At 37.1% G+C, this 27591-nt stretch overlaps 1 protein-coding gene across 2 annotated transcripts in view; it reads right to left on the bottom strand.

Annotated features, from left to right (window-relative positions):
- The window catches only part of LOC134340914 (peroxidasin homolog), a 294279-nt gene that overhangs the window by 30332 nt on the left and 236356 nt on the right, over positions 1 to 27591 (bottom strand). For both annotated transcript variants that reach the window (XM_063038509.1, XM_063038513.1), the window contains 6 exons: positions 25256 to 25412; positions 22573 to 22681; positions 20346 to 20503; positions 15313 to 16816; positions 6687 to 6821; positions 4482 to 4690 (listed from right to left, as the gene is read on the bottom strand). In XM_063038509.1, coding sequence (XP_062894579.1) covers positions 4482 to 4690; positions 6687 to 6821; positions 15313 to 16816; positions 20346 to 20503; positions 22573 to 22681; positions 25256 to 25412 — 2272 coding nt within the window. The remainder of the gene's footprint in view (positions 1 to 4481; positions 4691 to 6686; positions 6822 to 15312; positions 16817 to 20345; positions 20504 to 22572; positions 22682 to 25255; positions 25413 to 27591) is intronic.

The raw sequence follows: 27591 nt of genomic DNA, 5'->3' as shown, positions 1-27591 counted from the left end.
GTGAAGACACCACCAAGAAAAAAAAGTTGGTCAGATGATTGGTCTACCAGGTTCCATCAGTAATCCACTGTCAGTTAAATGATCTCACCCCTTGTTTCATTCAAACACATGATCTCCTATGAAATCAGGCATGCCACTGAAAATTGCTTAATTTATTTTTGTTCACAGAAATTTCAGGTTTACGAAACATACTGCTGCCCCTTTGATTATCAGTCCTTCCAATGACAACTGTTTCCTCAAAAATACAAATAACTATACTGAAGCTACCTGTCATCACCCCTCCCCACCCACCCCCATTACAACTTTTGGCCCAGATTCCTATTAAGAGGGGTAATGGATCTCAATTCAAAGACAACTGCTCCGCAAACAAAAACTCAAGTACCTCAAAAAAAGCTTTAACTTGAAGATCTGACCATTTTGTGCCAATTGAAATTGAATTTACCATAGATTACAAAGGAAAAAAAAAATCACTTTTGGCTGTACTTTAAATTGAACACAGCTGCAATTTCAGGCAAGAATATTGGCTCCGTCTGATCCAGTGAATACAAACAGAAGTACCAGCTTCAGTCTCTCAGTACATAAGTCTAGACAATGTCCAACCTAGGCAGCCTGAATGCAAATCATTCCAATACGCTCTCAACTTCACATGAAATAATGCAAAATTATCTTGTCTTCACTTTGCTGTCAGAAACTGACTAGGTTACAAAAGGTTGACAAAGCATGAACACTTACACAACTACACTACTGGAAAATATCACCTCGGAGTTCATGTGTAGAAAATCTTGAATCAAATGAACGGAAGTGATAGTTACCACACAAGGAAAAAATAGGATCATTTTGAAGATGTATGAAATAAGAATTTCAACAAGCTTACTTTCCACATATTTCAATATATGGGATATTACAAAATTAAAGTGAGACATGAAAAAGCAAGCTAGAAAAAGGGCAAAACCTTGAGCATTCATTTCTGAGTTATCTGTTTAACATGTTAATTGGGTTGGAAGATGCCACACTTTTGGTAGCGATCCAAAGTGAATATTTGTTATCTTGATTATAGCATTAAAAGTAGCTGCAGTAACAGTCTACAAGTTTTGACTAAACTGATCCCAAAAATCTGTTTATATTTGATAAATGTTAAAACCAGTTTTGAGCTGGAAAATTTTCTAGTTGTCCGGAAATAGAAAGGATATATACAATAATGTTGAATGCAGATGAACGATTTGCTGTACTTAGAGCATGAAATGGAACAGGAAAGGTAAAGCAGAAAATGATATTAAAAAATTGTATCCTTTCATTCTGATATTAATAATGAAAACAAAAACATGTGACAACCCATGAAAAGGCATCAATCGGAAATACTAAGTCTGCTAACTGGCCCGGTGAGGGACTCCAGAATTTCTAGAATCCCATATGCTTTTTTTTATGCATAACAATTTTTGCTTTGTTAATTTAAATTCCTACAATCTCAGATAATTCCCACTAACCCCAAATAGCAGTTATAGCTTCAGCTGTCTTGCTTCCTGCTCTGGATTTCTAGCTCCATTTTTTTTCTGTATCTCCTTCATGACCCACCTGAAAATCACCTCAAATCTCAAAACTTAGTTGGTACTTGAACTCAAGCCAAGCCCATTACTCTTGCCATTGCTGACCTATAGCAGCCACCAGTGCAGCATCTAACAATTCATCCACTTTAAAATCGTCATCCTTGCTGTCAAGATCCAGTTGTTGTGGTCCACATGGGTAATCAATGACATAGGTAGCATGAGAAAAGAGGTTTTGTTGAGGGAATATCAGCAGATAGGGACTAAATTAAAAAGCAGAACCAAAAAAGATGGTAATCTCTGGATTGCTACCTGAGCCACATGCAAATTAGCACAGGCACAAGAAGATTAGAGAGTTAAATGAATGGCTCAAGGATTGGTGTAGGAGAAGGGGGGTTGAATTCATTGGAAACTGGCACCAGATTTGCAGAAGGAGGGAGCTGTTCCATTGGGATGGACTCCATCTGAATGGTGATGGACCTGGATCCTGGCGAATCATATAAGTAAGCTTCGGGATAGGGCTTTAAACTAAATAGCAGCAGGGTGGGTTCAACAAATTGGAGAAGTATGCATAAAGTAAAAAACTGTGGCAAAGATAAAATAAAAGCAAAAGTTAAAAAGAGAGAAGTAAGGGTGGAGTGCAGAAAAGTTCAGTGTGTAAGAGACAAAGATTACTAGATTTTAAAGGCACAATGAGTGTAAGCGCACTTTATCTGAATGCCCGTCGTATTTGTAACAAGGTCAGTGAATTTGAGGCACAGATCAGTAGAAAGTGGTGTGATTTAGTGGCCTTTACAAAAATGTGGTTGCAGGGTGGAGAGGATTGGTAATTAAATATCCAAGGATATCAGGTAATATGGGAAGATAGGCAGGAAGATAAAGGAGGTGAGAAGCGCTCTTAATTAAGGATGAGATCAGGGCGATAGTGAGAGACAATATAAGATCTAAGTAGCAGAATGTTCAATCCAGCTGGGTAGAGATAAGGAATAGTAAAGAGAGAGAAAAAAAAATCACTGGTGGGAGTTATCTATAGGCTACCAAATAATAATTTCAGTGGCACAGGCAGTAAACAGAGAAATATCTGAGGCATGTAAGAATTTGCTTTAGAGGCGGTGCGGAGGTGATTCACCAAGTTGTTTCCAGAGATGAAGGAGTTAGATTATAAGGAGAGATTGAGTCCCCTGGGACTGTACTCACTGGAATTCAGAAGGATGAGAGGAGATCTTACAGAAACATATAAAATTATGAAAGGGATAGGCAAGATAGAGGCAGTTAAGTTGTTTCTGCTAGTAGGTGAGACTAGAACTAAGGGACATAGCCTCAAGTTCTGGAGGAATAAATTTAGGATGGAGGAGAAACTGCATTTCCCAAAGAGTTGCGAATCTGTGGTATTTTCTGTCCAATGAAATAGTGGATGTTTCTTCAGTAAATGTATTTAAGACAAGGTTGGATAAATTTTTGCATAGTAGGCAAATTAAGGGTTATGGGGAAAAGGCATGTAGATGGAGATGAGTGCATGGCCAGATCAGCCATGATCTTATTGAATGGCATAGCAGGTTTGATGGGCCAGATAGCTTACTCCTGCTCCTATTTCTTATGTTCTCTTTACCTTGCCTTCTCACTTCCATAGCTTCTTTCAACTCTACAATCGTGCAATCTTCCAATTCTGGTCTCGTGCGTATCACCACTTCTAATTCCACACCATTACCAGACATGCCTTTGATTATCAAAGTCCTAACTCAGATACTTTCTCTCCATCTTCAGTTCAGCTTTACAACCTAGATTTCAACTATCTTCTGACATCACTCTGAATGGCTTGGTGCCAAATTTTCTCTGATAATGTGGAGCTTGCTTAGAAGGTTTTCCTACATTAAAATTATTGCTGTTTCATCAGTTCAATGGCTGTTTATTTTTCTACTTGCCCTTATAAAGTGCTTCAGAATAACTTTCTGCCTTAAAAGTAAAATTTAAATGCAAGTTGCTGATGATGAATAGCAGTTTTATTTGTCATTTGGAAAAGCAAATGAAAAACTGGATTAGCCTGAAAATTCACATCACCTTGGATTACTATCCTAGACTATTAAAAATAACGTAGATGTCCAGGTCAGACTACCAACTCCCCTTCTGCCACCTCCACACTCTCATCCATTTCCCAAGCATTGCTTTTTATACAATGAACAAACACCCTTTCCTTCTTAAAGGAATAGTATCTTTAGCAGTGCCCATGTCAGATCCTTATCACGTTATATAAACACTAAGTTACCTGAAATGCCATTGCTCACATACCAGACTAAATTCCATTTGTTTATCCCACTGATTCCTTGACACCATTTCATACTAGCGGAAATCAAAAATATATGGTTTGTGCAATAAGGTGCACTGGAAAAGATGATCTTGTTAATTTGCAAAACAAGATTAAGAGCTCAAATGGCACTTCTGCTATGAATGCTTTTTATGTTCATAGGTCAAATGCTATATTTTGATGCCAGCTTGCCTTTAATTTCTCATGTACCCTCCCAAAAACCCTCCAAGTTTTGATCTATTTCTCTGAATTTAAACTACCCTTTTGGTTATGTTACCAGGCACTGTGTTATGCTATTCTGGAATAGATTAATAAAGCAACATTTAAAAAAAACACCTTGTTCTTTTTGGCATCAAGTAAAAGCCATTCCTTTACACAGGATGGCAGAAGTGAATTACATAAATATATTATCTATCTACAAGTGCTTTTAAATTCTCATAATTTCAACCTAATAGCACAACAGCTCAAACTTTTACAAAAGAAATGTTAATACTTGTTTCATGTTTTGCTGAAGAACAATCTTGGTATCCAGGAATTATGTTATATCCCTTAGAAATAAATAATACCAAGCAAAATTACTTCAAAACGTTTAAGATTTCACTCATCATTCAATGCATGCTCATTATATAAATACAAACCTTCACAACAGTCCTGCCACATCCTCAAGTCAATTTTTGGTATATCAGCACAATTCTGATAACCATGAGGATATTCTGACACTCTGAACACATCAGCCTGGATTTTAGTGATGTTGTCTCCATTGTCACACAGCACTCGGCTAAGGGAAGTCTGCTTAATCTGTGTCAGCTGAGCAGGAGTGAACACCCCAGGATTTGTATACCAGAACCTGTTTGAGTACAAATAATAATGTTAAACACAATCAAAGTCCTTTGAAACCACTTCAATTTTTATTAGTTTATTATATTTGCCTTTGGACTACACATTATTTTTGTTCATTTCACAGAAGCACATTTACTTAATATGACTGGTCAGCAAATACATCTCTACAATTTAAAATCAAATAAGGCAGTAATTCACTGTATTTTACATTTTAAAAAGGTTCTCATTTAGACCAAAAGACGTAGGAGCCAAATTAGGCAATCCAACCTAATGAGTCTGCTCCATCATTCGATCTTATTTTCCCTTTCACCTCATTCTCCTGTCTAATGCTAATTTTTCACAATCCTTTTTGACAAAATTCCAATCAAAATGTCACTTTCATGCTTTTAATATAGCAACTTCATATGCGGAGGTTCAACGAATTACATAAATTGTGAGGCACTGCTTTCATTTCTGCAGGGTTCCTTATGGACAGAATGCACTTCTGATCACTTTCAAGGGGTGGCTGGAAATAAAGTAACCATTGAGTAAACAGAAACTAAAAACATTATGGGAGAGAGCAAAAACTAAACTTGACAAGTTTGTTTAAGGCAAACAAAGATAACAAGGAGGAAGGTATACAGGATATCTTGGGTAAGAAAAATATCACCAGGAGGGAAAAGACTGTAAAGCACAAAGGACACTGGATGAATGAAACTTGAAAAGGAAGCCTCAGGATGTATTACTGGTAGGAAGGAATGATTTCATTGACAGAATCAAAAGAAAATACAGGGATCTACAAGGTTAATTTAATGGAGACACTCCACCAGTGAAAGTTAAATTTCAATCCAATAAAATGCTGGATTTAAAATTTGGTATAAACGGAGTTTCATCTTCAGTGACCATAGGACCAAACAGACTCTAAGGTAAATTACATCACATACAAAGGAATACCGTAGTTAAGAACATAGTTGCAAAGAAGGTTCACTAGATAGATTCCAAGCACTGGCAACTGCCTTCAGAATAATGTGAATCAGTCAAGTTTAGAGCAATATGCTTTGATCTTATTGTGATTTTTTAGTTTCTCAGGGACAACTTGACAAAGTAGATGCAGAAAGCAGAAATTTAGGATAAGGGGTTAATCATTTATTTCTGAAAAGAGAAAGAATATCTTCTCTCAGAGTATCGAAAATCTTCGGAATTTTCTACTCTGTAATGAATATAGAAGAATCAGAGAGATTTTTGATCTGTATGCTAACTCTATGATCAGTCTGGGAAACAGAGAGCTAATGATCAGATCTACCGTAATATCAATCAACAGGAGAGCAGAACAACTCCTGCTGCTGTTTCTTATTTTCTTGTGAGGAAGAATTTTCATCACAGCAGTCAGCTCTGGGTACAGCCACTTCTTTAATTATATTTTTCTCCTCTCATTTAAATATACAGCATATGGGATTAATTAAAATATAATAACTGGATGAATAGAAAAAAAGTAATTACATGAAACATGACAAAAAGTATTCATTTTACTCCTTGCTTTCCTATTTTTCTCATGGTACTTTTTTCTTGCTGGGGTGCCATTGTACCTTTCAATTATTTCATTCAAACGAGTTCAAGCAGTGTGCACTTGGAAGCCTGCTGATGATCAACAGATGAGAGATAAAGCCAATCCTGTTCACCAAGTATCAGTTTACCTTTACACTCTGGGCAAGGTGGTTCAATCAGGAACAACAATGCAGTAGGTACCTTCAGTGGAATGAAATAAGATTTTGTGCTCAACATGTATGCTCAAGCTCAAGCAAGTAACTCTGGAAAGTTGTAAAGACTAAGAATCCTAGCTAATCTTTAACTCATCTGACTGTTGTAGCAGTGTAGACGAGCTTTGAAAGCAAGGGTCTTCTGGCCCATAAACTTTATTTTTACCTACTGCAGCTGGATTGTATACCAGTGAGTTTGAGTTTATAATGTTGGAGCAGTTTCTCAAAGGAAATAAACAAATAATCACAATAGAGACTGTTAATTACCTGTCACCATCTCGAAGGCGTTTAAACTGAGTAGATAACAAACACAAAAGAGTTGGTCCCAGCCTGGTTCCGGGTATCAGGTCTTCCACCATTAAAGCAGGGAATAAGTCTATGTTCAACGGTGTACCATATAAACTATAGAATTCAAAAGGAGGGAAGAGAAAGGTTTCGCATAGCATTAACAATAGATCTGCAATTCTGAAAATATTAATTTCCTCCAAAGATGTTGCTTCCTTACATTATTAGTGTTTTCAGCATATTAACCTTTGTTGAGGGAGAGTTTGGAACATTTGAAGTTGTCATATAAACATACAAATTAGTAACACCAGGTTACTTGATTCATTAAGCCTTCTCTATTATTTAATAGTCATGTGAGCTCAACATCACACTCATTTACCTGTGGTAACCTTTCACCTCCTTGTTTAAATACATCCACCTGAAAAATATTCAGAATTCTTGGCTTCTATCCTCCACTGAGAAAGAGAGATCCAAAGACTTTTAGAGAAAAAAAACTTGCAAGGACACCTCTCTCTCCCTACTTGACCTCTCTGCTTCCAGCATGGGAGACAGATTATCCATTAACATCTTCTACAAACCCATCATCTCCCATTATTTCAAAAACACCTAATCCTCCATCGTGTTCAAGAACACAATTCCCTTTTCTCAGTTCCTCCATTGCTACTGTGTCTGCTCTTGCGATGAGGCCTTCTACTCCAGAGGATTCAATATCCTCCATTTTTAGGAAACAAGCCCCCATTCTCCCATACATCTGCACTCAACTCCATTCCATTCCCCAGACATAAGCGGGGTTAGTGTTACCCAATCCTCACTTACTAACCCATGAGATTATATATCCAATATTTCTCCATCACCTCCATCATTTCTAAACGCAATAGCCAGGATCTCCTTGTGGCCAATATTTTAATTCCACCCCCCATTCCCATACCAATATGTTTGTCCATGGTTTTCTCTAATTAAGTTGAAGGTAGGCGCAGATAGAGGAACAGCACCTTGTTATTCCATCTTGCTAGTCTTCTTTTTCTTTCTTTTTAAATCTTTTTATTGAGTAAGTATACAAAAAAGGTAAGCCATATAAACATTAATACAATGTTAAAGTATAATAAAATTCCAAAAGATAACAATACCAAAAAGAAAATACTACAAACAATGTAATTTAAGCATAAGAAACCAAGATAACATAATAGTATACTAGATTTTATATATATCAATGGAAAAAAAGAAAAAAAAAACCCCAAAAAAAAACCCACCGTGCAACTAACTAAAAGCAAAGCAAAGCAATGGGCTAACTTGAAACCAAACAGGGTTAAACTTAAAATCACGTCCTCAATCCCGACCTCCATTAAAACAGTGAAGAGAAAACAAGAAGGGTAAATATTACATTAAATGAAAATATCGAATAAAAGGTCCCCAAATCTGTTCAAATTTAAATGAAGAATCATAAAGGTTACTTCTAATTTTCTCCAGATTCAAACATAAAATCGTCTGAGAAAACCAAAAAAAGGTAGTTGGAGCATTAAGCTCTTTCCAATGTTGTAAAATACATCTTTTCGCCATTAAAGTAAGAAATGCAATCATTCTACGGGCTGAAGGGGAAAGATTACTAGAAATTTTAGGTAGTCCAAAGATAGCAGTAATAGGGTGAGGAGAGATATCTATATTTAATACCTTAGAAATAATATTGAAAATATCTCTCCAAAAAGTTTCCAAAGTAGGGCAAGACCAAAACATATGAGTTAAAGAGGCTATCTGCCCCGAACATCTATCACAGAAAGGATTAATATGCGAGTAAAAACGCGCTAACTTATCTTTGGACATATGTGCTCTATGAACCACTTTAAATTGAATTAGGGAATGTTTAGCACAAATAGAGGAAGTATTAACTAATTGTAAAATCTGCCCCCAATCATCCACAGAAATGGTAAGCCCCAATTCCTGTTCCCAATCTACCCTAATCTTATCAAATGGAGCTTTCCTAAGTTTCATAATAATATTATAAATCATAGCCGATGCACCTTTCTGACATGGATTAAGGTTAATTATCGAATCTAAAATATATATAGGAGGAAGCATTGGAAAGGAAGTAAGTATAGTACTTAGGAAATTTCTAACTTGTAAATATCTAAAAAAATGTATTCTTGATAAGTTATATTTGTTAGATAATTGTTCAAAAGACATAAGGGAACCATCTAAAAATAAATCCAAAAACCGTAAAATACCCTTAGTCTTCCAAGTTTGAAAAGCGCGATCCGTAAAAGAGGGAGGAAAAAATATGTTACCTAAAATAGGAATCGCTAACCCGAATTGATTAAGATCAAAAAATTTTCTGAATTGAAACCAAATGCGCAAAGCATATTTAACTATCGGGTTAGAGACCTGCTTAAGACGTTTCGAATCAAAAGGAAGAGAGGAACCTAAAATAGAACCAAGTGTATAACCCTGAACAGATTGTAATTCCAATGCTACCCATTTAGGAATAAATAGTATGTCCCGATCAAGTAACCAAAATTTCATATGTCGAATATTAATAGCCCAATAATAAAATCTAAAGTTAGGTAATGCTAAACCTCCATCTCTCTTAGCTTTCTGTAAATGTATTTTACCCAGTCTCGGATTCTTGTTCTGCCAAATAAATGAAGAAATTTTAGAGTCAACTTTATCAAAAAAAGATTTAGGAACGAAAATTGGTAATGCCTGAAACACATATAAAAATTTTGGCAAAAAAAACATCTTAACTGCATTAATACGACCAATCAAAGTTAAATATAAGGGAAACCATTTAGATGAAAGTTGAGTAATATGGTCTATTAATGGTAAAAAGTTAGTCTTAAATAAATCTTTATGTTTACAAGTAATTTTAATCCCAAGATATGAAAAGTAATTATTAATCAATTTAAATGGAAATTTATAATATAAGGGAAGATGTTTATTAATCGGAAAAAGTTCACTCTTACTAAGATTTAATTTATAACCTGAGAAAAGACCAAATTGTGCTAATAACTCTAAAACAGCAGGAATGGATCTCTCAGGATTAGAAATATATAAAAGTAAATCATCAGCATAGAGTGATAATTTATGGGACTTTAATCCCCGAGTTATCCCAGTAATATTTAAAGATTCTCGAATAGCAATTGCGAGAGGTTCTAATGCAATATCAAATAATAGGGGACTAAGAGGACAGCCTTGTCGAGTACCACGAAAGAGAGGAAAAAAAGGTGAGTTTAAGGAGTTAGTACGAACCGAGGCTACAGGGGAATAATATAACAGTTTAATCCAGGATATAAATTTCAAGCTAAAATTAAACATTTCAAGCACCTTAAATAAATAAGGCCATTCTACTCTATCAAAAGCTTTCTCGGCATCTAAAGAAATAACACACTCAGGAACATTTTGTGAGGGAGTATAAACGATATTTAACAATGTACGAATATTATAAAAAGAGTAACGACCTTTAATAAAACCCGTTTGGTCTTCCGAAATAATAGAAGGAAGTACTTTTTCTAGTCTATTTGCTAATAACTTAGAAAAAACTTTAGAATCAACATTTAATAAAGATATTGGTCTATAAGATGCACATTGAGCAGGGTCTTTATCCTTCTTTAGTATTAAAGAAATTGATGCTCTATTAAAAGATTCCGGAAGTTTACCAAGTTTCAAAGAAGCCTCAAAAACCTTATAGAGCCAAGGAATCAATAAAGAAGCAAAACATTTATAAAATTCAACGGTAAACCCATCAGGGCCAGGAGCTTTCCCCAGATTCATAGAAAAAATAACATTCTTAATCTCATCCATTGTAATGGAAGTATCTAATAAAGAAGACATATCCTGTGAAATCAGAGGGAAGTCTAACTTATCTAAAAAATCATTCATATATTTAGAATCTCGAGGAGACTCTGATTGGTATAAAGAAGAATAAAAATCACAAAAGGTTTGATTAATCCCCACATGATCCAATATCAATCGATCATTTTGGTTATAAATCTGATTGATTTGAGATTTAACATAATTAGATTTCAATTGATTAGCCAGCAGCTTGCCAATTTTATCACTGTGAACATAAAAATCACTTCTTGTTTTCTTTAATTGGTTTACAATCGAGGACGAGAGTAGTAAACTGTGTTCCATTTGAAGTTCAGTTCTTTGTTTGTATAGCTCCTCAGAAGGAGCCATAACATATTTCTTATCAATTTCTTTAATCTTGTCCACAATTACCATCTCCTCCTGCTTCTGTTTCTTCCTCAAAGCAACGGAATACGAAATAATCTGACCCCGAATATAGGCTTTAAAAGTGTCCCAAAGAGTGTTAACCGAAATATCTTCTGTATGGTTAATTGTAAAAAAAAGCTCAATCTGTTCATTCATAAAATTAACAAAGTCCGAGTCCTGAAGCAACAGCGAATTAAAACGCCATTGTCTATTGTTTGGTATATTGGCCATAATTTTAATAGAAAGCTTAAGTGGAGCATGATCCGAAATGGTTATAGAATCATAATCACATTTAATCACTGAAGAAATGAGACGAGAATCAATGAAAAAATAATCAATTCTTGAATAGGAATGATGAACATGTGAAAAGAAGGAAAAATCTTTTTCCTGAGGATGCAGAAAACGCCAAATGTCCGTCGACCCAGAATCAGAAAGGAAAAAATTAATCAAATTTGCAGATTTATTAGGTAAAGTCCGTAAAGGAGCCGAACGGTCCAAAGCTGGAGATAAACAGGTATTAAGATCTCCGCCCCAAATCAATGAAAACTCGTTCAAATTCGGAAACTGATCAAACAATGATTTATAAAATTCCGGACAATCCATATTAGGAGCATAAACATTAACCAAAACTACTTTTTTATTAAATAATAAACCACTAACCAATAAAAATCTACCATTCGGATCAGAGATAATATCCTGTTGTATAAAAGTAACTGAGGAGTCTATAAAGATAGAGACGCCTCGAATCTTAGCATTGGAGTTCGAATGAAATTGTTGTCCCTTCCAAAATTTGAAAAAACGTAGTCTGTCCCCCCTCCGTACATGGGTCTCTTGTAAAAATAAAATTTGTGCTTTAAGTCTCCGGAACACTTTAAAAACTTTTTTCCTTTTAATAGGATGATTAAGACCATTAGTATTCCAGGAGACAAAATTAATAATAGACTCCATAAATCCTAAAGTCAACCCATAACAAGGAGGATTGACAATAGGCGCGACCCACAGACCCGGAGAGGAAACAGAACATACAAAAGATACCGGGGAAAAGGACGTAACCAATACTTCAATAATGTATATAGCCCAAAGAGAAACAAACTAAAACGTGAAGCCCCTCCCACCGCCCCCCACCCCAGGACCCCAAGGCGAAATCTAAAGCAGACCCGCCAGAAAGAAGCAAGCGCTAAAACTACCCCCATGACTTCCGGTATACGCTCCCTAAAAAAAAGGTATAAATATGAAAAGGATCAGCTAATTGTAAAACAGTAAAAAATAAGTAAAAAAAAGTTAGCTCAATTAAAATACACACAGAACAGAACAAAAGCCGGAAAGTATATATTAAAAAAAACCACAATAAACCTCAAACTCATGAATAGACACAGCAACAAAAAAAATAGGATTATTAACATAAAATGATTATAAAAAGCAAAACAGAATAAAATTTAAAAAAAACTACAAAATTTAAGGCCGCACAGGAAATACGTAAGATGACAAAAGGGAAGTAACCACCCAGAATCCCCTGGGAAAAGAAAGAAATGACGCAGTTAAAAAGAAAGTTTAGCAGCCATATTAAGAAATCGAAAGTAAACTTTTCTGCCCAAATAGGGCACAGAAAAGTTAAAACCAACCAATTCACAGCCTCCGATCAACGGAGAAAATTAAAAAAAGGCAATTAAGATGTTGAAGATGAAAGTTGATCCAGATAACTCTGGGCATCCGATGGAGAATCAAAAAAACGAAGAGCTCCATCTAACATGCGAATCCTTAGACGTGCAGGGTACAGCAGCGCTGGTCTTAAATCCATCTTATAGAATTCCGACATCACGGATCTGTAACGGACCCGTTGGTCCCAGATTGGTTTACTGAAATCTTCCACGAATCGGAACTTAAGATCCGAAAAATCAATGAAACCTTTAGATCGAGCGAATCGAAACAGTCTCTCCTTATCTTGAAAGTAATGAAAACGTAAGATAACATGCCTAGGTCTATCTGACCTAGACGAGTATGATGGGATTCTGTGAACACGATCCAGTAGCGGTGGTTGGTCAGGAAATACAGTAGGGAATGCATCTTTTAAAAGTTGGGAGAAATATTTCATAGGGTTGTTAGCTTCCACGGCTTCCCTGACGCCAATCATTCGTAAATTCTGCCGTCGCATTCTAGATTCCAAGTCAGAGTTTTTAAAAGTCAAAAAGTCAAGTTTCTTCTTCATTACATTAATTGTTTCTTCGACTTTCCCCATCTTAAGCTCACTTTGTTGCGCGGATTTTTGAAGACCAGATATAGCCGACTGATGTTCCGCAATACATGTTTGCATCTTATCAATTAAATCGGCAATTTTCTGGAACTTAGTTGAGATTTCCATATGAATCAGGTCTTTAACAAAGCCCATAATTTCTGTACGAATCATCTCCCTAACAGAGGTTGAAATTTCCCTCTGAATTAACTCCGATATAGCTTCCAAAGTCACCGGTGATTCAGTCGGAGGGAGATCCGTAGCTTTCGGTTTAACCGGAGGTTTACCATCCTTGCCGTCTTTCCCGTTCTTAGACATAGCAGATCTAAGTTCCATCCAATTGTCAGAGAATTCAGTTTAATTCAAAGTATTGTAAAAATTGATGCCTTAATAGTTAATTAAAGTATAGCTGACCATAGAGAGAAAAAACTCAGAGGTAATGGAGCGAGTCAAGAACGCGACTTCACTCCATGAGCGCTACCGGAAGTCTCGCTAGTCTTCAATCTGATGATATGAACAACAACTTCTTTAACTTCCAGTAACCACTCCCCTCTATCCCTTTATTCCCCCCTTATACCACCAGCCTCAATCAATCTCTTCCCCTCACCCGCCCTCTTGACTGGTCTATTACTTTTAGATCCCTCCCTTTAGTTCCCCTTCTCTTTATTCCATGGTCCATGCTCCTCTCCTATCAGATTCCACATTCTTCAGCCCTTTATCACTTCTACCTTTCATTTACACTTTCCTGTTCATTCACCAGCCTATCAGACACTTCTGGAGCAACCTATTGCCCTCCAACTCTTGTCTCAAACCCTCCCCCCACCCTTTTCATACTGGCTATATTTCCTTTTTCTTTCCAGTCCAGATGAAAGGTCTTGGCCTTCAAAGTCCACTGCTGTTTCTCTCCATAGATGCTGCCTGACTTGCAGAGTTCTTCAGCTACTTGTTTTAAACGTTGCTCAAAAATTCAGTTAATCTATTTTAAACATTCACCCATAAGAAATATTCTTTACACATCCATGCTGCAAGATTTCTCACTATCAAATGTTTCAATCAAGTCCCTCTCACTCTTCCAGCCTTCTGCAGTAACAAACCTAGCCCAACCAACTTCATATGGCAACTTGTCCATTTGTATTATTGGTTGAGTAAATCTTCCCAAACTGATTCTAATGCATTCCAGTTCTTTTATACCAGGTGACCAATACTCTAGATGTGGTATCATTAATGTCCTTTAACTGAAGCAGTAACATTCTGAAAGCACTCCTCATTATTTGCAGTATACTATTCTGCCGAAAGTAGACAATATAAACTCAACTGTTTTACAAAGATCTTTCAGGGAATGAAGCTTACTACCTTCACTCTGCCTGCTTTTATGCTGTCCGGACACAGACATTCTGAATTTTGTTCTCCAGGCTCTTCTCTGACCCACTTAGTGAAGGGCAATGCCTATTTTCACAAAAACATCTGTATCTCCCGGGGAAACTAACCCTGATTATGAAGGCACTTCATGCAGGCTAGAGTTACTCCTTGACAATCCTCCAGAAAGCTTCTGACTCTTTCATTGCTGGCCTTTGCATGCCCAGGCCAAAATAATTGGCAGGCTGCCTCCCCCTTGCTGCCTTTACTGTGGGCTTGCTTCTACACTGCTGTTATGAACAATATCCTCCACACCACAGTCCTGCTACACCGTGCTTTTGTTTATAAGATGCAAATAAAGCTCCATACTAAAATCAGCAGCAACCCCCATTTGTATTGACACCTTTAGTAGAATCAGTTATATAGTATGGCAACAGGCCCTTTGGCCCACCAAGTCTGCTCTGACCAACGTGTAACTATATTAATCCTAAAGAAACTCCAATCCATTGTCCTCTTGCTCCCAGCAACTCCTCCTCCCCCCCACCCACAAGATTCTACCACCTGCCCACACCAGGAACAGTTTACAGTCAATCTGCACATTTTGGGATCTGGGAGCAAGCCAAAACTAATTGAGGAACCTAAATCGTCGTAAGGAGAACATGTGAATTCCATACAGAGAGCAGAGTTTAGGAATTGAATCTGGGTAGCTAGTTCTCCTTGCTGCACCACTTTGTAGGTCCACATCTTAATTTTCACCCACTATGCAAGAAATTTCAGTACCATTAGTAACCAAGCCATCATAATAACCTCACTTACTTCCTGAGCTTTTCTCTAATTCGTGGATTCTTAATTTCATTCTTCAGATCTTCAAATTCCTGAGCAGAGGTTAGATTGCAGTACACTCTGTAATCATTGTAAGGTGGTATCCCATGGTCTCGACCTCTTTGAATGTTTATAGCAGCTAGATCCAGGGCCACCGCATGTGCCATGGAGAAAAGGCGTTCTGTTAATTCTGTATTTACCAGCTCTGTTGGGACCCGCATTTTTCCTGGAACGGCAAAAAACCCTCGCAGTAATGGGTCAATGCCTCCCTCATTCACGATACGGAATGGAGAAAAAAACGCTTTGTGAAGAGGAAGGTGGCCCTGAGGAATAGGCTGAAATGTATCATCCAATCGGTAGAGAATAGGGTTAATAAGTGTGTGCCCAAATCTAAAGGCGGCAGTAGCAAATACATTCACTATTCCTGCATTCACGTTAGGATCATAGCCTTTGTAGTCCCCAAGCATTCTCATTCCAAAGTCACCAAAGATCTTGGGTAGCCAGTGACTATAGGTTATATGCTGCATCTGGGCACCAACTATTTTACGAGCTTCATGGTAAATAGTTTCACCATCCCAATGAGGATTCAACTTCAGGAGCTCGGTGGCAATTCTGTTGTGTTCTCTAAACCAGACTGTGTGCATGCTGGTTAAACCCATATGTTCATTGGAGCGATGATCCCCAGCCAAGAAGCATGGAATGGGACTTTCATTTTCATCTCTCATGCATTCAGTTGGTGGACCAGTAGCAAATGGTAAGAGTGGTTTCCCTAATCGATGTGCTATCCCTTGCTTCAAGAGACCTCGTTGGCTGGCCAAGTCCCGGATTTCTTCTGCTTCCTGGTCTGAGCTCCCATATACATTGGATGCATCAATATAAGAAGTCAGTTGATTGATCTGTTCCCGTGGATACACAGACTGCATTAACAACGATGTCATCCCACTTCCACAGACGGGGCTAGACCGCACAAAAAACATGCATCTTGCTCCATTACGCACTCTGGGGTCATTCTGAGGAATCAAGATGGGAAAGCATGGCGGATCATTTGTGCAGACAGAACTACAGTGCTGACCATCTGAAAACCTGTTAAGACTTAGTGCAGCAACAGTCAAGTCAATATCATGATCAAGGAACTGACCCCACTGCATCAACATGTGTGTGTATTGGTCATCAGGTGTAATGGTTTCAGTGCCTACCAGTGAAGTTGAAATGAGGCGAGGTAGAGGGAGAGGAAACCCATTGTAAAACCGATCTCGATTAATTCCTCTTGGCAGATTAAACCCGTTTTCATAGACAGGCTTCAGAAGGCGTTCAAAGGCTGTAAGAGAAGCTCCCCACATGGGATGTTGGAGATTGTTGCATGTTCCATCGTGAGATCTGTACTTCTGATGAAAACAGATGTCGGAACAGTTATTGATTCGACGGTGGGCTATGCAGCCAGATAGATTAGCAATTAGGCTCAGGAACCTTGGAGACAGAAGGTCATTATAGCGAAAACCTATAAAAGAAAAAGTAAATAAAAGTCACAATTTGCTTTCTTATTCATGCATGTATCTCAATTTAAGGTAAAAGTGAAGTTGAATTGTTATAATTAGCAAAAAAAAATCACAAATTGCCCAAGTGAAGTTGCTTGTCCAGTAGAGTGCATCAAATTCTGTGCCACCAATCCAGTGTTCTTCAGCGCCTCAGATTTAAAATATGGCATTTGACATTTGAACACTTCCCCACAGCTCTCATTTTTATCACTGATGGTACACTGCACCATCCAATTGTATTGCCATTCCTCTTTGACACCAGATTCTGTCATCTCCTCCTTTAAATCCTTAATTTGCAGCTATGTTGTAAGGTGCCTACATGAATGTTTCTAAAAACCTCAATTTTTTGGCTTGACATATCTTAAAAATGTTTCTGTCCATTTAGAACTTGAATCCTTAAACTGTATCATAATTAAAATTTTACCTTTAGCAGTACAAACCTCAAATCTGTTCAGTACCTAAAAAGATACTGGCATTGGCACTTCCCTTCAAATGTGAAGTGTTTTCTGTAGCTCTATTTAACATGCTTGGTATAAGTTATGAACTGTTGAAATAATTCTTAAGCATCACAGAGCTATTAATTTCTCATTTTAATATATTGGTAGCCAACCAAATGGAGAGGTTAGAAATATGGAACTATGTCATACATTGTGCTAATTCTGCCACCTTTGGTGGCCCACTTTATTCAGCTTTGCATTTCACGCTGTCCGTCTTACTCATACACCCCCAAACATCAAATTTTCCCCATTAGCCAGTTTTTCAAATGCTTTCAATCTGAGTCTGTACAATACGACTGAGCTATTCTAAGTAACTGCAAGAACTAGATATAAATGCATTTACCAGAGACAAAAATATCACATACAGTGACAAATTATAATCTATGCACTAAATTAAATGAACAGAAATCTGCATATTATTGTGTACAACCAGAAACACTGGCTATGCACAAAGTGCATGCGTTATTCAAACAACAGAAAAAATACTTAATTGATGTATGCACTAGTACCATTTTCAACTAAATAGCAAAAAACAATGCTGATAAATATTTGTAAGAAGGTTTATTTTAGAACAATAGAGAATAGGAGAGAAAATTACACAATCTAACAGAGCCAGGAGCAGATGTGGAGACTGTACTCTAATACAGGGAAATTCATGCCAATGATAGCAAATATATCCACACACTGAGCCTAAAAAGAATGAAAATGGAAAAAAAAAGCTACTATCAACAAAAGAAGAGAAATTGGACGGCAACTGGGAAATCATTTCATTGAAATAAATTAGTAGTATGTCTGGCTACATTACTCAGTATGACAATCTTTCCTGTACTATTTGAGGCAGAGAAAGAAAGTTGAAGCATATGCTCAAACAGGGAAGAAAATCCATGGGGGGGGGGGGGGCAAACAAATTTAGTTTGTGCCTTCTAATTAAAACCATATTTGTTTAGGTAATATTTTAAATTCTGTAGCCCATGGTCACAGGCAGAAAATACAAGTTTTTTTTGTGTGGCAAATGTCAAAAATAAGGTAAATAACATTATTTCATGAAGATTTGTTTAAAATGAATCATAAACCTCAACAGCACCTAGGGGTTGTAATTAAATTCCACATCCTTGAAAACAATTATTTGTAAATTTAAATTTCATATAACAAAACAATTCCTTCTTACTCAATCTAAAATTCCAATGTAATTGCAGAATATCCGTTAACTTCATGTTTTTCTTCTGCAGGCTGTAGACATTGCAGTACTCAAACAAAACCCCTTTACTAATCATCCATTGTTTTAAGAGTAACATTTGCCATTTGGTGTTTTCTTATTTGCTACCCCACATCACTTTTGTTTTGCATCATATTATGATACTGTTATTTGGTACACACCAAGGGGGGAAAAATCAAAGGAGCTTGTACTATACCAGATTCCCTGAGGTTCACCACTGGTCAACGCAGTGTAGTTATCCATGGCCTTCTGACATTTATCAATTATATGTAATAGTAAACATAAATAAAACATGTAAAATCCATTGCTGATTATATTCTACATGACTGATCATTTACTGGTAGTGGCCATCCAATTTAGAATTTCCATGGTGCACCAAATGTTGCCCCTGATTTGATATTTCTGTTAACCTACATTTCTTCCATCTGTTCAGCAACTAACTTTTCTTTAAAATAATCTTAAGATGGTTGTCCTTGGCTCTATTCTTTTAATATCATGTTGACAATATGTCTTAATAAAAGCATGAAAAAGTGAATTACATTAGACTTGTTCAAACATATTAAAAATGTAGTAAACCAAAACTATTTATTTTAAAACCTCAAGAGAATGTTAACAATAGCAGAAATACTAAATTATATAACTTATAAATGCACTTTAAAGGAAGTTTGCTTAAAGAGTGACACAATTTTTAAAAATCAAGCTACATAAACCACAAATTCCACTTATCAAAATGCCCCAAGTTAAAACCTAGAAGGCACATTCAAATGATGAAATACAAATTTTATGACCACAACACCAAATAAGTTTAAATTCACAGTATTAACTAGGTAAATCTTTCAGTCTACTGAGTTCCTGAGACCCAAATGTCAAAAATCTCAAAATTTAATACATTTTATTTCTAATTTTTGAGGTTGCGAGATGTCATTAAACACCGAAAAACCTCATATCAAAGGTAGCAGTAAGACTTTACAAAAGAAGAGTAACTAAAAACTTATAAAGGAACCATATGAAAGAGGAAAGGTGGGGATCAGAGTGGGAGAGGGGAGGTGGGAGAGGGGATCGAAATGGGAGAGGGGAGGTGGGAATCGGAGTAGGAGAGGGAAGGTGGGAGGTGGGGATCGGATTGGGAGAAGGGAGGTGGGAGGTGGGGATCGGAGTGGGAGAGGGGAGGAGGGGATCAGAGTGGGAGAGGGGAGGAGGGGATTGGAGTGGAAGAGGGGAGGTGGGGATCGAACAGAGGAGATGTGATCTCATTTCTATAAAAAGGGACAAAGTTAGCTTTATAGAGGGCTGATGAACAAGTTAAATTCATATAGGATCTTGAATAGAAATATCAAATAGTGAAAGGAGAGTAAAATTAGTAATAAAAATGGCACCTTATCAAAGAAGACATTACGACACATGTCCAAGAGCTTGGCCAAAGACAGAGAATTGAAAGAATGCCTACAGAAAGAGAGAATTGGAAAGGCAGAAACACTAAAGATTAGTGTCATGTCAACTGAAGGCAGCTACCAGTGCCAGCGTGATAAAACAAGAATAATTGTGCTTCTAGAATACGAGAAATGCAAAGTTGCCAACAAGATGTAGGTTGGGACTTTTATATATTTTGATATGGAGATAACACTGAGATAGGAACGTGAAAATTGCGCACAAAGGTGAAAACAACTTTCTCATTCTTCGTACAATATGAAATGTAGCAAGAAAGGTAAAAACATAGTTAACATTCAACGAACAATGAATGAGGTAAACCACCTGCCTTAACATAGAATCAGAACTGACCTGTTCCATTCAGATCAACCATCAGTCCATGATTTACATGTTCTTGAATGAGCTGCAGAGTCCGTTCAAAAATTTCCCCTGCTCGTGCAAGATCAAAAACAATTGGTTGCCGTGGATAGCGGAACAAGGCAAGCAGTTCACTTGGAGTTCGAGGTCGGCTGTTAGGACAATGGTTAGATTTTTAAAAAATTAGTAAGTGCTTCCTTACAAAACAATCAGTTAATTTTATCTGATAATAAAACAAGGTAAAGAAGAGTAAGTTGCTGTTAAGTAAAATAAGCTGCTATAGAAAATGAATGTAATCCAGCTAACTATAGTTAGTTAGCTGGATAAACATGAGATTCTGCAGATGCTGAAAATTCAGAGAAATGAATAAACAGCCTTGGCCCAAAATGTCAACTGTCTATTCATTTCCATTGATGCTACCTGACCTGCTGAGTTCTTCCAGCATTTGCATGTGTTTCCTGTTAGCTAGATTACATACTTTTCTATAGCAGTTAATTTTACTTCAGTAACTTACTTAAAACGAAAAGGTCTTGAAAGTAATTCTGCTCATTCAAACAACTGGCTCTAACATATTATGAGAACTATTCTTGTTCATCTGCTCCAGCTGTCCTGCTAAATGAATTTTAAAAGACGGGGACAGGAGGAGGGAGGCCTTTATGTTGAGTATTACAAAGCCTACAAGCACATATCAATAGAGCAAAATGCACACCAGAGTACACTTCATGAAACAGTGTCAAATTGCAGGCTCTGAAAGCACATTCTATAACATTTCTGGATATCAAAAGATGTAAAGAAAATTAACAGATGTATAGCATCTATACATGCTGAGCAAAGTATTCGATATATGGGAAGTCCACATAACAAAAATATTCATACCACTGATACTATACCTGAACTATATCATCCAACATGGTTAGAAAGATAAGAAAATAAAGGAGACACTGTTAAATAAGAAAACAAGATAAGCGTAAACACAGAAAATGTCAAGTTTTTAAAAAACTTCTGATACACTTGCCAATATATACTTCGCTAAACTCAGCAAAATATTGAAGTAGTTGATGAGAATTAAAAATGTTTCTGTAATCACAACTCTAATTTTTATAAAGTGTACCATGTTTTCAGTGGAATTATACAATGGAATATGGTACATAATGCAGAAGAACACACAAAAAATTCCAACAGAGATCCCATCTTGACTATTCTTTCTTCTGTTTTTTGCCTCGCTCCCTCTGGTTCTCAAAGTTTTTTTCACTTCTGTTCTCCATTACTCTAGGCTTCCCCAGTGGACTAACTGAACAAGCCGCCGACGCAGAAGTGCCTGACTGACTGTATCATCTCATGCAAACCAAAGCTCCAGCTGCCTATCTCAACACAAAAGAACAGGCCTCTCTGATCACAATTTTGATGACAAAGTGCCACTCTTAATACTTTAATATGAAAATCTTGTGTGAAAACAGATAGTAGGACAGAATGGAGATTAGAAATAATATCATCCACTCACTGATCCACAACACAATGAATGTCATAATGCTCTTCAGATGATAAAGAACTACAATAATTCACTTGCAATGCAGACTTCAACCATATTACCAATTTAACATCTTCCCTCAGAATACCTGCAATCTATTTATATTACTCTAGCCCCTCAATCCCTTACAGCCCGATTTAAAAAAAAAGTAATTTCTAAAAGACAGCTTGTCCTTTGTACTTGGAAAACTCTCACAACATCTTTGTCTTTTACTAGCAAGTGCTCTGAAATTTCACAACAGTAAGTGCTTCTTTCAAAGGAAGTCTGTTAACCACAACTATTTAGGACCACACAATTTCTAACTACCATTCCAGGCATTTTGACAAATCATCTAGGAACTTGCTAATGTGCTTTTGGAATAAATAACAATGGTGTGAATTTTTGGCATGATTTTCCAATAACTTTTAACTTAAGAACCAATTGTGTGTGTGTGTGTGTGTGTGTGTGTGTGTGTGTGTGTGTGTGTGTGAGAGAGAGTGTGTGGGGGGGGAAGTAGTGGCGAAGGAAAGAATGGAAGTTGATTCTGAAAATGCTGATAACTTGAAATATTGTAATATTGTTTTAATATTTTCTCAACACCAGTCAAAATGCATTATCCAAAACCTACAGGAAAAATGCATCATTCCAGACATACATTCTAAAAATCTGAAGTATACTTTTTGTAATATTTGAGAGAGTAAAATTTTATTTTACCTTCCAAATAAATTATTGCGGGTGGAGTTGATGGCACTGTCAACACTCTGAATAGCTTCCTTGATTGAGGACTCCACAAAAGTGTCGCCACTTCTAATAATGTCAGGGACTAGTGAGATAATAAGGTAATTATTGGTGACTATAGCAGAGACTGGTTCAATGTTAATGGAAGCTTTCTTACATTCACTGTAAACCATTTCCAGTGAGAACACTTCCTTTCCTTTTAACACACAGTCTGTAGTTCTTATACTCATGATGATAGCTTTATATTATAATTGAAGGCAACTTTAACAATGGAGTAAAAATACCATTTACATTTCATAATTTTTGGTGAATAATGAAATTGAACAACTAAATGTCAAATAAGAATTCATAGCACTGCCCTGCCATACTGTGGACCTCTGTGTCTCTGCCTGCACCCCTCTGCCCCTCTCCCCGTCTGGGGGTGTCCCTCTCTGTCTGTCTCTTTCTTTCTGCCTGTCTGTGTTGATATGTTTGTGTGTGTGTGGGGGAGGGGAGGTGAGATGTGAAAGAGTTTAAGGGTACAGTTACATGATGTGCTCGGTTGAGGTCTTGCCCTTACTAACAAAAAAGATGAAGCACTGAAAATCAGTCAGTTTGGAATACATTTATACTAAACTCCCTGTAAAAGGTGTTTAATAAGATTTATAGGTAAAGTCTTCAATCAATCACTTCACATTTAGGGTAGGAGTTGTGGAAAAGCACAGAAAGAACAACTCAGCCTATTAAATGTACTCCAGATCTTCTAAATATCAATTCAGGTATTCCTATTGCCCAATTTTCTCTCTTTTTCCAACATTTAATTTCTCATTCATGTATTTATCCAATTTTCCTTTGAAGGCTGACCAGCTTTACAGAAACAACGTTTCTGATCTTTATCAGTAATTGCAATGAACACAAATTCTTTCCATTGTCTTTAATTGTCTTCTCCCAATCACTGTGCATCTATTAACTCGTTACTGATCATTTCATGCAGTGAAATTAATTAACATTAATAAAAGTTTCATAAATAAAAGTTTTCCTAAACTTTTTATTGATAAGCCACACTGGAGAGTTCAGGGATTTGTAGACATCATTTTATATCTAGTAAGAGTATAGCTTGGAACCTTCAGCTTCAACAGACATGAAAAATAGATTACATTAGATAAGAAATCAGTCAATGGAAAGAAAAATATAAACTTACAGAGTATAATAGGAGGCTGTTAGCTCTCAAACAAGTGGAAAACTTCACTCATGAATGCTATTTTTCCCCTCGCATAAGTGGAGACAATTTAATATTTAGAATTACAGGAAAATAATTCAGTAACTTGTCATCAAAATTCAGGCTGTTGAAGGAAGGTGTTTATTAACTCATTAAAAGATACATTGATTCGTAGCTGTACTACCCACAAGTTTGCTTATATCAAGGGAGTTTATTCTTTAAGCAAACAAAGACAAGGATGACAACCCAATCTGAAGGTGACAGGGAACCATATCAACAAACTAACTGTAAACTCTAAGCATCACATGGTGAATAATTCCATTCAGGAAGTTGGATGCATAAAATTAGCAAGATTTATTCCAAGCTATAAGGCAATTCAAGTAATTATGTCCGTGCTCAGACCATTGGACTATTAACTTCAAAGTGTCAAAAGGTAGAATCTGGGGATCATGATTTCAACTGATTGTTGGTCTGACTTTAGGGGTGATATATCACATTAAACTTACTACTTGGTTTTCCGCAGTTCTTTTTTAAAAAAAAATCCTGAACATTTCTAATTATGCAATAGCCAGACTTCCTGCTTTTCTCTGCAGATACAATTACTGATCTCGTGATAACAAATTCCTATGTACATATGTTCTCTCAGTCCATCTACCAGATTCATTCAGGGCATTTTTAGTTCTCATGCATACAGAAACTGGTTAGACCAAATAAAGACAAAATAAGACTACAGAATCACTGGAGTAAGTGATGCATTATTTAGTGAAGTGCCCTTAAAACCCAAAATACAACACAATGGGGAATACCCATTTTTGGAACATTCCATAAAACAGTCTGAAAACTGTTCATTCCAAAATTGACCTTTTTTCAAATATATGCTCAGCAACTACATAAAGCAAAAACTAAAAATACTCTAGAACCAACATACTACTACATTTTATTAGATCAAATACAATTGCTCAATATATTTCAGTGTTGATTTAAAAAATGTGTTGAAAGAATATTTCCTCAAATCAATGGTGTACAAATCTTTAAAAAAAAGTATATTAGAAAGAAATCTACAGGTATATAAATGCACCCACCTTCTTGTGCCTAAAGAAAAGCTGAAGAGCCATCTTAACAACTGACTGAGGCAATTGAGTCTACTGGTGTGACAGTATTGTGGGCAGGGTAAATTTCCAGCTCAAACCAGCGGGACACATCACGAAGCTTGCCCAACACAGGGATATATTTCTCTTTAAACTTCTTATGTACTGTGGTGATTTTGCAATTTTCCAAGTAACTTACAGAAGAAAATCAGCACAGCAAAGCAGAAATTCATTAGACTTGTCAAGCTTGTGTGGAGAGTGAATTTGAATTAAAATAGAATACACCTATTAAAATAAACCCCAAAATAAAGAGGACCTTAACGATGTACATCAGTGATTAAATATTAAAACATATCTCATTTTATAGACTTACCAACCACAGTCAAAATCATGCTAGCGACAGAGTAATCAATGCTGTTCCTGGCAATACATTCATACTGTCCTCCATCTGCTGATCCAACATCACGAATTGAAAGAAATCCCTCAGAGCCAATATGAAATTTTCCACTTTCTGTTATCTGAATTCCATCCTATATTGAAAATATTGTGTCACTAATGCATAGATGTATAACCTTTACAGGACCTGCAGTCATTGAGGTGACATTCTGATATCCATTGAAGCCCCTCCCTAAACCATCTGTTAAAAGTATATTTCAGCTGCAACTTAAAGCAATTACAGATTTCTATTTATGTACAAGCCAAAACTTGCTACATATGTAATTATACAAATACCAATTTCAACTTTATGCACATAAAAGTTGACAAATATAATAATTTCTAAGAGTACTTTAGCTCACAGTTTAAAGAAGAATGAATTCACTCAGTCCATCTTACTTTTAAGTAAAAAATTTAATCACATCTCTTACAGAATTAGAGTTTAGACTGCAAACAAATTTCACATTCCTCTAAATTAGTTACATTAAATAAACCAATAGTTCTATAACTCACAGGCTAAAATTCACAAACTTAAGTAATCATGTTGAACCATGGCTTCTTCTTCTGCCTGGATAAGGCCACTCTTAGATGGAGGAGCAAAACCCCATATCCCATTCAGGTAGCCTCAGACCTGATGGCATGAATATTGATTTCATCTTACATTTTTTCCCCTTCCCATTCTCTCTTTTTTATTTCCCACTCTGGCCTCTTACCCTCTTCTAATCACCTGCCTATCACTCAGCCTGGTGTTCCTCCTCCTTCCCTTCTCCAATGGTCCACTCTCATCTCCAACCACTTTCCTTTTCTCCAGCCCTTTACCTTTCCAACCCACCTGGCTTCAAAAACCTTTTGGTTTGTCCTCCTTCCACTCCCCCCTCCTTTTTATTCTGGCATCTTCCCCTTCCCTTCCAGTCCTGAAGGGTCTTGGGCTGAAATGTCGACTGTTTATTAATTTCCATCGATGCTGCTTGACTTGCTGAGTTCCTGCAGCATTTTGTGTGCTGCTCTCTACATCTCTGGGAAGTGCACTCAGCTGACAGATAATGCCACGATAGATCTGAAGATACTCTGGATCATCTGGAAAGCTGAGGGCTTCATAGATGAGACTTTCCCTGAGATGATCACACCCAAGGTACAACCTTCGGATAGATTGGTGACCTCCAGAAGGGGATGAGGCAAGCAGTCTAGGGATACACTGTGGAATTCCCCTCAGCAACAAATATACCCTTTTGGATATAACTGGTGACTTAACGGAGAACAGCAGCAGCAGCTGCCAAGCAAGTGGCATTGTGAATGGCTTTGAGGCTTAGTAAATTCAGGCACAGCAATAATGACAGGAGGGCCATTAGATTTGTGAGGGCACAGACTGAGATTCTCAAGCTGCAAATGTAGTCAGAAACATGATGGCAGGATGATGCATTTTCTCCTAGGTGCTGGGTCACGGATGTCTCAGAGTGAAAGCAGAACGTTTTCAAGGGGGAGGGTGTGCAACCAGAAGTCATGGTGAACACTGACACCCATGACATAGAAAGGTGAAGTTGTCCTCCACAGTTAGTATAGGGGGTTATGAAAGCAGGACCTCAAAGATAGTAACCTTTATAGTATTCCATGTGCTAGTCAAGGCAGGAGTAGAGAGATGGAACAGATGAAGGAGTGGCTGAGGGACTTAGATCATTGGATCTCTTCAAGGACAGGGGTGACCTGTACAGGAGAGATGGATAATGGATTACACCTCACCTGGTGGGGCATCAATATCATGGCCGGGTGGTTCAGTAGTGATACTTGGGAGGGTTTAAATTAGCTTAACAGGGCATAAGGGCAGAAAATGAAGGGATTGGGAGGAATGTAGAGGCAGGAGCAAGGTGACAGATGTAATGGGTCAGATGGGTTTAAGTGTGTGCATTTCAATGTTAGGAATACTGTAGGCTCCAGAAACAGCATCCCCTGAATTGGTGAGATCTGATGTAAATTGGGGGACCATTTTGTCGAGCACCTCCGCTCCATCTCCAGAAAATGGAATTTCCTGGTGGCCAACCATTTAATTCCAATCCCCATTTTCATTCCAAAATGTTGGTCCATGGCCTCCTCTTCTTCCACGACGAGGCCACTCTTAGGTTGGAGGAGCAACACCTTACATTTCATCTAGCCTTCAATTGGATGGCATGATCATCTATTTCTCCTTCCAGTAATTTTTCCCCTCCCCTGCTCTTCTTCTTCTACACCCCACACTGGCTTCTTAACACTTCTCCTCACCGGCCTGTCACCTACCCCTAG

This window comes from Mobula hypostoma, chromosome 2 (genome assembly GCF_963921235.1).
Source record: "Mobula hypostoma chromosome 2, sMobHyp1.1, whole genome shotgun sequence".
Classification (NCBI taxonomy): domain Eukaryota; kingdom Metazoa; phylum Chordata; class Chondrichthyes; order Myliobatiformes; family Myliobatidae; genus Mobula; species Mobula hypostoma.
The sequence above is the reverse complement of the archived record's forward strand: the minus strand, read 5'-3'. Positions and strand labels throughout refer to the sequence as shown.